General features: G+C 43.2%; 1 protein-coding gene across 11 annotated transcripts; it reads left to right on the forward strand.

Moving 5' to 3' along the window:
• Positions 1–3,907: 3,907 nt before the first annotated feature.
• LOC146659212 (uncharacterized) lies at positions 3,908–14,408 on the forward strand. 11 transcript variants are annotated; one of them, XM_085423140.1, is made up of 5 exons: positions 3,908–4,290; positions 4,722–4,836; positions 5,125–5,203; positions 7,517–7,556; positions 7,995–14,408. In XM_085423140.1, exon 5 carries the CDS (start codon positions 8,443–8,445, stop codon positions 13,132–13,134), a length of 4,692 nt encoding a protein of 1,563 aa, XP_085279266.1. In that variant the 5' UTR covers positions 3,908–4,290; positions 4,722–4,836; positions 5,125–5,203; positions 7,517–7,556; positions 7,995–8,442; the 3' UTR covers positions 13,135–14,408. The 11 variants fall into 11 exon arrangements, with proteins under 11 accessions (XP_085279266.1, XP_085279264.1, XP_085279263.1 ...); XM_085423138.1 differs by having other exon boundaries at positions 4,722–5,203; XM_085423137.1 differs by lacking the exon at positions 7,517–7,556.
• Positions 14,409–14,993: the final 585 nt, after the last annotated feature.

The following is a 14,993-nucleotide window of genomic DNA, read 5'->3' on the forward strand; positions in this document are numbered from 1 at the left end:
CAAACTTTTAGGATAATAACCAGATCTGACACCAGTGGCTTGCTCAGCATCAGTATGTTAATAAATATGGGTTATCATAACAGTAATCATAAGGCAAACTGGTGTTTTATAAGGAGTCAAACTAAAAGCGCCTCCTATATTTGGAAAAAAAAGGCCCTTTTAGTGTTCAGTAGGTTAGTGAGCACACAGACTGGTTGTATAATAAAATCCCATATCATCTGCCTGTGAGATGTTATATAAGTTGCAGTATGGCTATGCAGTGCTACTGGGAGCGGACAACTGCACTTTTAAATAAAATGAAAAAGGTGGAATTGTTTTCGTATAATTTACAGCTCGAGATCGTCTGGGCTGCAAAGTTATATCACTGCTGGACGTGCTGGATTCCTATGGTGAAACAAGGGCTCCGCAGCTCATATTTAAAACCTCCTGTGAATACATTTATTGCACTGAGATGTATGAAGGGGCAGATAACAGCCACCGTGCTGACACAGAAATAATTCTTGCAGGGGCTACACAAGAGGGCACAAAAATGATTATGTTTGATTTAAGCACTATCTGCCTCTGATGCGTCAGAGTCGTAGTTTGCACATTTCACCACCAGGAGGTTCAGTGGCTCCAGGATGAGCTGTGCAAGAAGGCTTTGCTCAGACTGTAACTCACCCTTAAAGCTATTTCTGTTGCTTTACATGGGACTGACAAAAACAAAACACAGAACATAATATCATCTGACTGTTTGTAGATATCAGTAAATGCACTGCCCAAAATGTCCAACGCCTCTCAAAACTCATATTAACACACCATAAACAAGTACCTGTGAAAAGGTTTGAACACTGTGACTCACTCATTTTTCTTCCTTTATTTTTACTGTTTCCAAAAACAGTTACATGTGCATATTAGGTATGCAGGAATGAAAAGAAACAAAAATATGTTTCATATTTTGTTTACATCTTCAAAGTTTCAAAGTCACTACTGTTTGTCTTTATCAGTTTTTTCACATTTGGCTATGTCTGCTTCAGATCATCACCTGGAGGCTTTGCAGGTGTTGAAAGCATTCCCACTGGTGGCTTTTCAGGTGCCATTTAATTAATTCCAAAGCATCTCAGCTAGTTTTAGGTCACATGACTGTAGAGGTCATCTCATGGGCCACCCAATCACTGTTCATGGTCAAACAGACCTTGTAGAGCCTGCACGTGTGATCTGAATCACTCTATTTAAAAGATATTTAAATTATAGTTCCACTCCTTCAAAATTTAGTGAGAAAACTACTCATACAGATATTTTCTGTTTCCATTGTTCTTTATGTCCAGTCCTCTTGTTGCTTGTCCCAAGCAATTCTCTTAATTGCTCTCCTTCAGCAGTAGTTTCTGTGGAGCAATTTATCTCTAATTCACGCAAAGAGTTGATGCTGATGTGGTTTTCCTACTTCAGCACTGGGAACCATTGATGTGGGATCTAATCTGAGGTGGTGTTAATTGGTGACTTCTCAGGTTGGTAACTCTAATGAGCTTTGCTGCTCCAACAGACTCAACAGCTCTTGCTCTTCTTCCTCTTTGATGGGGAGATTCACATAAAAGACAGTTTCTTCACAGCGGTTGATGGTTTTTGCAACTGCGATCGAAACTTGCAGAGTTAAAAAATAGATTCTCTTTACTAAGCTGAGTCATAATACGGACTTCTACAGTACTCACATGACGACATTTGCTGTATATGAGCTCTATCTCAGCACAGCACACCTGATGATCTCGAATACACAAAGATGGCAAGAAAAAGATAACCTGAAAACACATCCAATAATGTCTGAAGCTAACTACAGTGCATTTTGTAGCACTATGTACTGTAGTGTATTCTTTGACATATGTCAACCTGAGTCATTTCAGTTTTAATCTGCACTGCAACAGCAAACATTGTAAAAACAGTAAAAAATATATATTGTTTCCTATAAATGATGAGAAGTTAACGAGGAGCTAGATAAATTTACATTAATATCTAAACTGCAAACACTGATCATAAGAGATTCTTTGCTCAGTTTTAACCACACTGGTTAAAACTGTTAAAACCCAGAGAGGCGTGAAATTACTCACCCCTCTTGTGACTTGGATAACTGAATCAATTGAAAAGAATAATAAAATGATTATTTAGTCTGAGGATGTGCTTCCTAAGTCACTGTTTTGCACAGATTTGGTAACTACTAAACATTATTAAATAGCTTAGTTACCCCCGACCTATTGTTGGCAATCAAACACTGAACTGTGTTGTGCAGATTTGTTGTTGAGATAGAGGGAAAAAATGCCTTTAAGACGTATTTACTCAGTATACAGTCAGTTATTTGACTCTGCCAAGCTTACAGCTGCAGATCTATTAAACTGCAAGCTGACTGTATTGAATTACATTACATTTTAATTATATAGTGCCAAATCACAACAACAATTAACTCAAAATGCTTTATATTTTTAAGGTAAAGATGGTACAATAATACAATAAAATACAGAGACAACCCCAACAATCACATAATTCCCTATGAGCAAGTGCTTTGGCGACAATGGGATGGAAAAACTCACTTTTAACAGGAAGAAACCTCCAGCAGAGGAGTGTGTAAACACATAGTGAGTGAAGAAAGTGACTGAAGGAGAAACACTCATGGTGCATCATGGAAATCCCCCAGCAGCCTAGACCTATTTCAGCGTAACTAATGGAGGATTCAGGATCCAGCCCTAAATATATGCTTCATTAAAGAGGAAAGCTTTAAGCCTGATCTTAATAGTAGCAATAGTGTGGGGCCTGAAAGCTGAAGCTGAGTTCTACTTTTAAACACCCTAAGAATCACAAATAAGCCTGGAATCTGAGAGCAAAGTATTTAAAGAACCACCTCTTGCAGGTATTAATCATCAGCAGCAGTACAGCTTTTATACACCTTAATACACATCCAGACAAATTAGGTAAAACACTGGACTGCTCCTGTTAGGGGTCGCCACTTCAGTTCACCTCCCTCCATCTTACCCTAACCCTAGCATCCCCTTCTGTCACCCTCTACATTTGTATAGAAATATAGAAAATTAAAAGCATTTCTAAATCCTGACAAATGATTTTAAATACAGCTTAGTCCAAAAAACTAAATGTGTGAATGTTTAGCGTTTCTGCAGAGTCACTCTAATCTGTAATCCACATGTTTTTGAGACTGCACTTAAGTTTTCTATATATTTGTGTGTTTTTTTTAATGGTTCATTAATGTGAATGTGCACTCGTTTTAAAAAAAAATTTCAAAAAAGATACATGCCAAGATTTATACCGTTAACAAAAAGTAAGCAGAAAAATAAAATGATGTGGGAACAAACGTTTTAGTTTCATCCATCCACCTGTGGCTGTAGATCTTGAGATGGAGTACATCATCTACCAATCAGAGGGCTGTTGGTTTGACAGCTCTCCCACTCTGCAGGTTAGTTGATGTTAAAAGTGCTTTGGTGTAGAAAAAGCCTGTGTGTGAATGAGGCTTGCAGTAAGATAATGCTTTGAGTGCTCAAATAGAGCAGAAAAGCATTACATAAGTACCGGCTCATTTACCATCTTCTTAACCGCTCATCCAATTTTAAGGTTGCAGGACAGCTGGAGAAAAATCCACAAAATCATAGCAGCTTAAATCACCAGTGGGAAAATATTTTTTTTAATTTCACTTAATTTTATATATTTTCAATGCCCTGTGTAGCATAACATAATAACTATTTCTAGGCCTCCAAGGCATGCATATTGGAGCTTGGGGGGGTAAAGTGCTTCACGGATACTGATAACTTGTAATACAATGACACAGGGTCTGTACCCTGATGTAGCAGGCAATGTGAAAATGCTCATCTTTTAGCCCAGCATGCAACCAAAGGTGCTGAATCCGCTGTGAGCCCTAAACCGCCGTCTGTGAGCCCCGCTGCTGCTACCCGGAAATATTACAAGGGCCGGAAAGGACCAATGTTAAGGGAGCACACGTCACTCACTTTTACCCAAAAATATTATCACCGAGCATCCTAATTTTTCTCGGCCGCCGAAACATCAAGCAAAAGCTCACTGACAGCGCAACATGTCGTAATCAAATGGCGAGGAGGCGGCTGCGGTACCCGTCGGCGTCGATTTCTTGGGGGGAACTGTGCAAGCGTTCACCCAGCTCAGCATCAGTGAAAATGGCTCTGGCTAACGACTGGAAAACAGCACGCAGAAATGGAAGCGGACGATAGCTAGCTAGGCGGTTAGAAGAAGGCGTGACAGGCCTCATCCGTCTGCAACTGTGCCCTGCAACTGGATGCGTAGGTAAACATTTGCCGATTATAGGTTACGCAGATGTATATGCTAACGCTAGCATCACAGTGTTAACGGCAGTCGGCGTGCCTGTATTTTTGTGGTTTAAAATGACGGCTAACATTAGCGGTCGGTCGGTTATGTGGTTTTGTAGACTGCGTGTGTGTGGCAGCAAACAGCTAAACACGCCGAGCCAGTGTAAAATACGATGCTAAGGAGAACCGTGAAGTTTTGCATGCAAGCGCTTCCAATGTTTTCTCTCTCTGTGTGTGTGTGTGTTTTTTTTTCTTCTTCCCCGCACTTTCCTCCAAATGTTAGCCAATACTATTTCAGGATGCCACCTCAAGTGCATCCGTTATAACTGGCGCCTGTAACGGACTGCTAATGTTTACACTGTACAGCGTCACTGTGTTAATTTGAGCATTTTCTGCCCTTCTTTACAGGATTGCCGAGGTGCATTATAAAATGAGAGGCAGTCAAATGTGCGATAGATTATCTTCCTCATCTGCCCGGGGAGCTCACTCCCCTCTAGCTTCATCGCATCAATTAGAGGAAACGGTAAGATTTTTTTAAGAGGTGAGCAAAGTGAGTGAATCTGCCGTAGACAGTTCATGTTAAGCCATCCAAGTATTCGAATAAATTGGAACAACTTCATACTATTTTTTTATTGCAACGTCCATTTATGCCTACTTGTTTTAATAAGCCATGCAGATTGTGCCCATGCTTGTTGGTAGTGGAGGTTAGATTGGTTTAAGTTTATTGCTGCCCGAGGCACAAGAAAATCACATAAAGCGTAAAGAAGTAAAAATAAAAGTGCTAATAAGAAATATATGTATGTATCTGCAGATCAGCCACCCTGTTGATCTGTATTAAGGTACTATACACCTACTGTTGCTGTGTAATTACATCCATCATACCTGCTCAGGTAATTGATCATTACTATTAATCTTTTTAAAAACATTCCTTATGTATATTATAACCTGCTCATGGACCTTTAAGATTAAAACTAACATTTGAATTGTGTGATAATTGACACAATAACATTAAAATATCTAAGTCAGCATTGTTGGTTTTGTACATTTTGGGGCTAAAACGTGCATGACTTATTGCCAAATTTGAATGAAAATTTTATTTTTTTGCAAGGCAGTTTTATTTGCATTTAAATGATGGAATAGTTTAATGTTGGAAAGTGAAGTCTTGATAATTGGCTAACAGGCTCCCATGTGTCTAATGATTCAAGTTATACAGAAACTTATCTTTAAAAGGATTCTTAAGAGTGAATAACCTCATTAAATTAATTTGTATCTAATTTGCATCTTTGAAGTTTCTCTTATCACAAGGATTGAGTTCTACTGAAAACCCTGAAACCTTCTGAAATGCAGCCATGAGAACAAGAGCGATTTAATGAGTCGTACTAGTCCTGTGAAAAACTAAGTACACCCTTACTGTATCCATAGGAATTAAGAGGGTAAGAAGCTGTAAAAGCAGACATTTTGGCAGTTTTCTGGTCTGTCATTCAGGTGTGTGTTTACACATTGCCTGGTGGAAAACAAACACAGAGTATCAGCACAGACACCTCATACCAGCTGTCACGCACAGTGGTGAAGGGTTGAAGATTTGGGTTTGTTTTTCATGTACAAAACTTGGAGACCTTGCAGCCATTCAGTTGATGAACTCCTCCTCTGTATACCAAAGTATTCTAGAGTCACACGTGAGGCCACCTGTCCTTGGCTGAAATTGGGTCTTGCAGCACGATGATGATCCCAAGCACACCAGCTTAAAAAGGAAGGAATCAAGGCGTTGCAATTAGGGCTGCCACAAACGATTATTTTGATAGTCGACTAGTCACCGATTATTTTTGCGATTAGTCGACTATTAAACATTTATTTTGTGACCCAGAAAGAATAATAAGAGTAATATTAAAACTAACTAGCTGCCGCCATTGATGGAAACTGAGCAAGGCCACGCTATGAATTCTGGGATAGGTTGGGCTACGAAGTATACACCGACCCATCCTTCAAATCTGGGGAAATGAAGGGCGCATTTGTCAGCCGCATTTGTTGGAGTCTTCGAATTTGTACAGTCTTCGTCGTGTCGCTGTAACGTAATTGGCCTACAAATGCGGGCACAGGAGGATGCAGTTCCTAAATTTGGACACAGCTACGTTACCGGACACTGCGTCTTCTTCTTCGGGGTTTAATGGCAGCTGGCATCCTAGTACATGCAGTGCTGCCATCTTCTGTTTCAGTCTGTTATTACACTCTTAAATCCTACTACTTATTCCTGCGTCTTTTGGAATCTTACAAAGCTTCAAACGACGCGTCAGTGATTTTGATAGCCGACATAATCGTGACTAGTCGACTAATCGTGGCAGCCCTAGTTGCAATTGCCCAAAGTCCAGAGCTCAACATGATTGAAATGCTGTGGCACAACTTCAAGAGAGCTGTGCTTAAATGAATGCCCACAAACCTTAAATAAACCGAAGCCATATTGTAATAAAGATTGTGCTGAAATTTCTCCACAATAATGTGAGAGACTGATGAGCGCATACTGATGATTACTTAAAGTTATTACTGTTAAAGGTGGCACCACAAGCTACTGAATCATGTTGTGTACTCAGTTTTACATTTGACTGTACGTTTACAATAAACGCCGTCTCGTGTTTTCTTGCACTATGTAAAAGAGATTGCAATGCGAAAACTGTTACTGAAGTTGTGAATTCTTACAGAACACATGGTAAAATATAGCAAGAAGTGGCTAGTGTCTAAGTAGTGTAGGTTAAAAGTAATGCAAAATGTCTTTCTTGTTTCACCACTGGTGGAGAGAAGTCACTTTACTCAAGTAGTCAGTAAAAATAACATATAATCCGTGTCATGTAAGGCTTTAAGAAGTCAAAACAACCAGTTTTTACACACAGACACACCTGCTCTTAACCAGAACCAAGAAATCTGCTGTGTGATGTGGTTTTTCGTGGAACACTGCCACATGTCTCTCTCTCTCTCTACATCTTCCTGAGTAACTGTTGTTATTAGAGAGACGCAAATGCTGCATTCATAATGTAAAACACACGAGATTCTTCACAAACTGCTGCAGCATGTTAGGGTTAAAGGGTTAGATAAAAATCTGCCTAGTTTCATACCGTGCACCTGTAAGCATAGACACTAAAAATGCTTAAAAAATAACTTTGTCTTCTGTAGCAATTATGAGTCTAATAATAAAGGAATTGGCCTTTATGCAGCAATTCTAGTTGTGCTGCAGTCCACAAGAACTACATACCGGTAAGTCATTACAAATTGTAAAATGTTTAATGTATTTAATAGTTTGCTCACTAGCTGTGAAATGCTAAGCTTGATTTGTTAATTGATTCTTTTCCTAATACCAGTAGAAACCTTCACTTTTCCAGCCTAACAGCAGTAGTTGTATATTGGTCACATCTCAACTAAATGTTTCCATTTATAAGAAGTATTCACTTTAGGTATAAATGCCATATTTATTAAAAGTAAAGGCTACTTAAAGTCAGGTTGGTGGGTTGTGTCATCCTCACTATAGTCTGTGTATTGCTGCAGTTTAATCTGAGGCTGAGATTTAAGCATGTACAAATTCACCTCAATAAATTAAAGGACTGTTATAGAAGGGGCATAAGTGAATTTTAAATACATTTATAGACTGTGTAGTAATGCTATGACTTTCACTCCTATTTGATTTTGTGTTTTCAGCTGTAGGAACTTCTTGGCTGAACACCGATGAGGAATCTTGCTTAGGTGAAGGAGCGCAGTAAAGGAAACAAGAAGTCGTCATTTGAACTGCTTCTCAATAAAAACTATTCTAAGCAAGTTTTAAAATTAGGTGGATCTTATCTACCTGCCAAAAGACACGTTTTACCGTCTGATCATCAGATTGTCGTCTCGGCTACCCCTCTCAGTTTGGAAGTAGTGCGTGGGCAGTGGATGATCAACAGAGAGTAGCAGCACCAGACCTAAACAATCTGGAGAGACGAACTTTTAGTTTTAAGCTATCATTTAAGTATTTCTTGAAAAAGAAGTCGTAGGTTAGTTTCACCCTTAGGGTTAAGTTTGTCTTTCACCAGTCAGTGGTGGGATCATTTTCGCCGCCCCTAGTGCTGGAGGTTTGGCACCTGCATCCCCATGTGCCAGTGAGTGGGAAATGTTCCAATTTGGAAAATACAATCTGGACATTATAGAGATGTTAAGTGGGCACCAGGCCCACCAATTCAAAGGCCTTGGTTTAGATCGGCAACTACAGCATCAGCAGCAAGTGCAGCTTCACCAGCATCAACTCCAGCAGCAGCAGCAGCAGCAGGCTGAGTCCCCTGGAGCTCTTCTGTCTGGACTTGGCTTGGGCCCCCTGCAGGGGTCTAGAGGTAACGCCTTTTCTGATTCTGCCTCCATTTTTGCCAAGATGAGTGCCCCTCCTCCCCCACCTTTACAACAACAGCCTTCCTCATCTCAGAGCTCTCGTTCAAAGTCAAGCAAGATGAGCAGCAGCAGCTCAAGCCATTCTTCAGGCTATCCACAGTTCCTGCGCTCTTTCCACCCGTCTGAGGCAGCACTAGCACAGGAGCAGTTACACCCAGGTGTAGGCCGCTTTGAGCACTTTGCTGGGGGAAGTAGCAGTAGTGGGAGCGCTGGGGGATTAGGAGGATTAGTAACATCAGCACCTCCACCCCCCCCTCCTCTGCATCCCGGCCTCTCTGTCCCCCAGGCATCACCTGGCCCCTCCTCTTCTTCTCCTTCCCCTTCAACCTCTGTGGCAACCTCTAATAACCCTTCTAGCAGCAGTGCAGTCAGCTCATTGGGACACCAGTTGGTTGGGGCCCAGTCTGATGCACGGAGCCTTCATCAACAGTTTAGTTGCATGTTAGCCGCTAATCAGTATTTTCTTTCTGGGGTGCCTGCTAATGCTAGTTTAGAACAGTTTCTTGTTCAACAGGGAACTCATAACCATTTAGGCATTGGCTTAAGTCAGACAGGCGGGGAGCCTAGTACTAGCCTTGCTCCGCCTCCTGCTTTGCACTCTTCTCACACTCATGGCCACTCTACTCCCCAGCCACAGCAGACTCCACAGCAACCACCCCAGCAGCACCAGCTTCCACCGCACACCCTTTCTCATCCTCACTCTCATTCTCATCCTCATCACCCTCTCCACCCAGGCTCTCAGCCCTCATCGCTGGGCGGCTTTGACTTCCAGGGCATTCCTGTACTATCGTCAAATCAGATAGCTTCTCTGATGCAGCAGGAAGCAGGTTTGCCCCTACCTTTGCCGCTTCATTTATCTTTGTCTAAGGATGACGGTAAAGGGGAAAGCAGCGGAGGTGGAAGTAGTAATAGCAGCAGCAGTAGCAGTAGGAGGAAGAAAGCTATGGCCGGCTATTTGCCACAGAGAAAATCTGACAACAGTAGTAGCAGTAGCAACCATGGGCACAGTAGCCACAGTGGTAATCCCAGCACTAGTAGTAACGGGGGGCTAAATCATGGTCAGCCGCCAGCTTTAATTGGGAGCGGGGTGGGTATGTCAAACATGGGTGGAGAACCGTCATCCCTGCTTGCCTCATCATCTTCATCCTCATCAGTAGTTTCTTCTTCCTCCTCCTCTGCTCCGTCTTCCACTGCTGCCTCAGTACTGGTTACTAATGATTCTCACCTTTCTAAATCTGATAACCAGAGCTCAATGCAACCCAACACCACAGAGTCTGACACAGAGCCAGTTTATAGCTGTGGAGAGTGTGGCAAAAGCTTCCCTCAACTTTCAAGCCTTCGCAGGCATATGCGCATGCATGAGCCAACCGCAGCAGGTACTAGCAATACTGCCACTACTGGCCCAAACCCTGTTCACATAAAAACACAGTCTGATCCAAGCCTTCCCCATTCGACCCAAGAACCTCCCCAACCCTCTTCCAATTCTTGTTCTAGCCCAAACAAAATATTTCATTGCCCTGATTGTGGCAAAGGCTTTAAGAAAAAAGGGCATCTCCTGCAACATGGTGTTATACACTCGTCAGCCCGCCCATATGGCTGCTCCACCTGCTCTCGGGCTTTTAATCGTAGAGAGTCACTGACACGGCATGAGAAGATACATGAGGAAAAGCCATTCCGATGTCCCGCCTGTGGTCGTGCCTTCCGTGAGAGCACCTCTCTACTCAACCATGCTGCCTCAGGCACCTGCGGCAAGCCAGGTAGGGGACCCAAACAACGGGGCAGCAAGACAGGAACTGATGGTGAGGACAGAGTCGAGGGAGGGGGTGGAGGAGGTAATGGAGGAGGGGGAACTTATCAAAGCAATAGAGGGGTTATTTATGGGAAAACTGAGGAAGAGGATGGTGTAATCATTGTGAGGGAAGGAGAACCAAAATCAGGTTTAGGATGTGATGGTCTGTTTCATTCTGGAAGGGGAGGGAATTCAAATGACAGGGACAGAGCAGATGGTAAATACCCCACTGACTACTCTCGGAATCGTTACACAGGCTACCATGATGACCACCGTTCTCAAGGTAATCCATCTCCATGCTACTCTGGTGCCTCCCCATGTGGAAGTGGGATGGCGGGCCCAGCTCTGAGAAAGGCACCCCTGGCGCCAACACTGCATCCACATTCACAGACCCACAACCAGCACCACCATCCGCAGCAACAGCCCCACCTGCCCCTCTCTTCTCTACTGGATGACTCAGAAGATGATGTCACTAGCTCTGTGAATAATGCAATCTCTGCTATAACAGCAGCTAGTAACAGTGGAAATAGAGGGGATGACAGGGGAGACATCATAGGAGGTCTGCTAGGTGGTCTTGGTTTAGGACCTCTGGGCTCACCTTCATCCACATCTGGTATGGATAAGAATTTCAGAGGTGGTGGGAGTCAAGAGGCTATGACCAGCAACCCGCAGAATCCTACTGCCAAACCAAAACGTCCCCGCAAACCAAGAGCTAAGAAAGATCCTGCAGCTGGCGGACAGCCCCCCAAACGTAGGCAGTACACCCCCAGAATGGGCCCCAGTGGGCTCCCACGCACTCACCTCTGTAGTGTCTGTGGTAAGGGATTTGCACGCCGCGAGACCCTGCGCAGGCACGATCGCATCCACACAGGAGAGAAGCCCCATCACTGCACTGTTTGTGGGAAGTATTTCAGAGAAGCTTTCCACCTCAGCAAGCATCAAACAGTCCACTCCGGGGCAAAGAATTACAAATGCAGCATCTGTGGGAAAGAGTTTGGTTACTCCCAGAGCCTCAGGAGGCACAGTAAACTCCACCAGAAAGGGGAGATGGAAGAGGTGCCCACCACACCGGCTCCAGAGAACCTTAACAGCTTTAACCCAAATCCTCAATGTAGCGTGGCCCAAGACCGGAGCCAGAACCAAGCACCAAGCACCTCCTCCTATTATCCCTACTCCCAAGACGTCAAGCCTCAAGACACCAACCCCCAGCCGCAGCCTCCTCCCCCACCCCAACCACAGCCCCCGCCGCCACCTCGACTCTACACCTGCGCTATATGCTGGAAGTCGTTCCGTCACCACTTTCACTTGACTGCCCATCACCAGACGGTCCATGAAGGTGGGGGTGAAAAGCTCTTCTGCTGTGAGGTGTGTGGGAAGGCGTTTGCTTACTCTAACAGCCTCACTCGACACAAGCAGTCTCAGCATGGCATGACCCGCCCTGAACAGTCTAACCCACAAGAAAGCAACAGTGGGTCTGGAGACAACCGAGGTGGGAGTGATGTTAATCAGTCAACCTCTGAGAGTGAGGCTGCCACGAATGCACTGCTTCAGATGGCACCTTCCAACGAAGGCCACGGAGGGCAAAGTCTAAGTGTTGTCACTCATAGCCACCAACAAGCACCCCCACAGCCACCAGTTGGTTATTCTCCCCTCTTTTATGATGCTGCAGCTACTCAGTCTTCTGCCTCTGCGGCACCAGCTTACTCTCAGCCACTTCCTCCCAACTCTACAGTCATGCCCCCGCAACACCCGCATTCTCCAGCCGGAGTTAAAGGAGAACACATATATCCAGCTGGATCCCGTAGCCGAACTCTTCACACCACGGCCCCGTTCCAGCCCCTCACGGAACTGCCCTCCACTGAACATCATCATCTGCATCACCATCATCATCACTCCCACCATCATCCCCATCATCAGTCAGGCACCCAGCCCCACCAAACCCTCGACTGCGACGTCCAGTCGTCACACGATGACATGAGACGACACAAGAAGAAGAAAAAAAAGTCCAACAGGAGAGATTGGAAGGGAAATAAATGGGAATCTCAAGATTTAGTCAGATTTGATGAAATCAAACGAAAGAGAAAGATCAGTTGTACAATAAGAGGGCAGTTGAATAAAAAACAAGGCTCTCTTCGTTTGACAATTAGGCGAGGAGGAGGATCAGGTGGTGGTGGGTATAAGCTTGTCAACACTGGTGGAATGAAAGTGCAGATCCTGTCATCTCTCAAAGTTCCTGTGAAACGTTTTGGCTGTCCGATATGCCCCAATTCTGTGTTTTCCCGTAAAGCGGGGCTGCTTGTCCACATGGCAGTTAAACACCCACAAAAAGCCTTGAGCACTCAGGAGCGACTTAGGTGCAGTGTGTGTGGGAAGCAGTCTTACAGGCCTTTGGCAGTCTTCATTCATCGGGCTTCCCACCGTGCCAGAGGGACTTTCTCCTGCCGACGCTGCTCAGCTCGCTTTTGGAACGCTACCCTTCTTCACAGGCACAAAGTGTCCTGCCGCCGCAGGGCTAAAGGACTGCAGAGGGGAGATGCTAAGAGGCTGAAGCTTTCAAAAAGACCGGGAGAAAGACAGACCCGTGAGGGTCATGAGGAGATGCCATTCCTACAGGGACCATACAGATACTGAGCTTCCTGGTTTCTGAAGAGAGTGGCATGCAAGAGGGATGTTTCAGTTCTAAAATAGGAAGTGAGAGAAAAAAAAGGGACTTGAAAAGGCATCTGCTGCCTTAAGGAAAATTTGCCTCGTGTCTCTGTTGCATCTACTCTGCTGACTATTAGAATGAGTGTGTTAACAACTACTGTAGAGTGTCCTATAAAATATCTCCAGAAATTCTTCCAGATTATGTTGGAAGGTGTTTTCAAAGACGTGACTGTTTCCATAGGATCATTAATTAACCCCTTAAGTGCATTGACACTATGCTTGGCTGACACTGTGCAGTTACTAGAGCAGTTTAGGTGAAATGACCTGCTAATGTATCTCTTACCCATAACTAGAAGCCCCGCTACACCTCTTGCTGTATGATAAACGTCTCTGCTGTGTATTTTGTCTTGTTGTTGTTCAATTAGAGGCTCTGAGGATTTTTTAAAAATGTAAAGTGCATTTATTAGGAGTAGGGACACGGGGACAAAGACCTTTGTTGATAGTTTGTCAGTGCATGTTTGTTCTCTGGTCAAGTTTTTTGCTGAGGTTGTGAAATCACTCCTACAGTATGTGATGGTTTATTCAGTATATCCCCAGAAGTTTGTAGTGTAAACCTGATTTGAAAGTTGCTCTATATTCCCTAGTGATTTAATCACACATAGATAAAATGTCAACGTTGCTGGTAATTAGCATTACAAGGACCCCTCTCCTGCCAAAATGACGAAAAACTTACAAGAAGCCTTGCTTATGATGTTCACTTTACTTCATTTATTTGAGATCTTCCTAGCTTTTATACCAAGAGATTGAAAACAGGTTAAACAAGTGGACTGTAACACATGTTTATCTCATGTTATTTGTATGCTCTTTTTAGCAGTGATTATTTCTACAGTACTTCACGGTGTGTTAAAACAAGGACCTATCATGATAGAAACAAATGTAATATTCCATGTATTTATGTGTGTAACCCAATCAGTCTTCATGCCAATCTTATACTTACCCCTTCTACCTTTTTACTTTTTGCTGAGCTGCAATCATATTCTTACTGTTAAGCCTTGTTTTTTTTCTTTTAAAGAAAAATAAGTTCAAAATACATCTTGTCACTTTATTCACACATATGAAATGTTCATACCCCTGTCAAGCCTTGTTTTTTTTCTTCTTCTAAAGAAAAATAATAGTTTTAGTAGATTTCTATCACATTATTTACTGAGAAGTCAGTAGTTGATTATATTTCAGCAATGAATAAACCTTAAGTGTAATTATTTGTTTTCCTTTCATTTCTGATTCAGAGTTACTCACTGCAATATCCAGGAAATGGTAAAAACTGCTAGTTATCGAACATGAGCGAGTTGTTTCTGAAAGGGCATGTAAAGTGCATTTATGACTTGATGTGAAAGTCAAGGATGACGTTCACATGAATCTTTGGATTAAGTGGTTATCAGCATGTAGGTACACTAATAAAGCTCATTGAAGTGCTTAGACTTACTAATGTTATCAGCCAAGTTCCTCCAGGATGAAGAATGTTTTTTACTGATCAAAGCTTGCACATATGACTGTTGTGGGGAGAAAAAAACTAAAAGAAAACTCACTTCTGGCTCCACAAGATGGCAGTAAGCAACTCATTTATGGTGTGCTCTTGGCCTGGTGGGGATGAGTGTGGCAGTCACATGGATTTTACAGCGATAGGGGGTGGACTGGAGACGCTGGTGCTGTGTGGCTGTCTGCTCCAGATTAATGAAACAAAAAAGATTGTTGTAGCGACCAGATTCAGTAACCCATAGTTAATTTAAAAGCACCTTTTCCCCTCTGGAAATTAATGTGGTTTATAAGCAGATTTCTGTGCATTC

The sequence above is a fragment of the Rhamphochromis longiceps genome, linkage group LG11 (genome assembly GCF_057381845.1).
Source record: "Rhamphochromis longiceps isolate RC_006_pf linkage group LG11, R_longiceps_female_GT1.1, whole genome shotgun sequence".
NCBI classification, from domain to species: Eukaryota; Metazoa; Chordata; class Actinopteri; order Cichliformes; family Cichlidae; genus Rhamphochromis; species Rhamphochromis longiceps.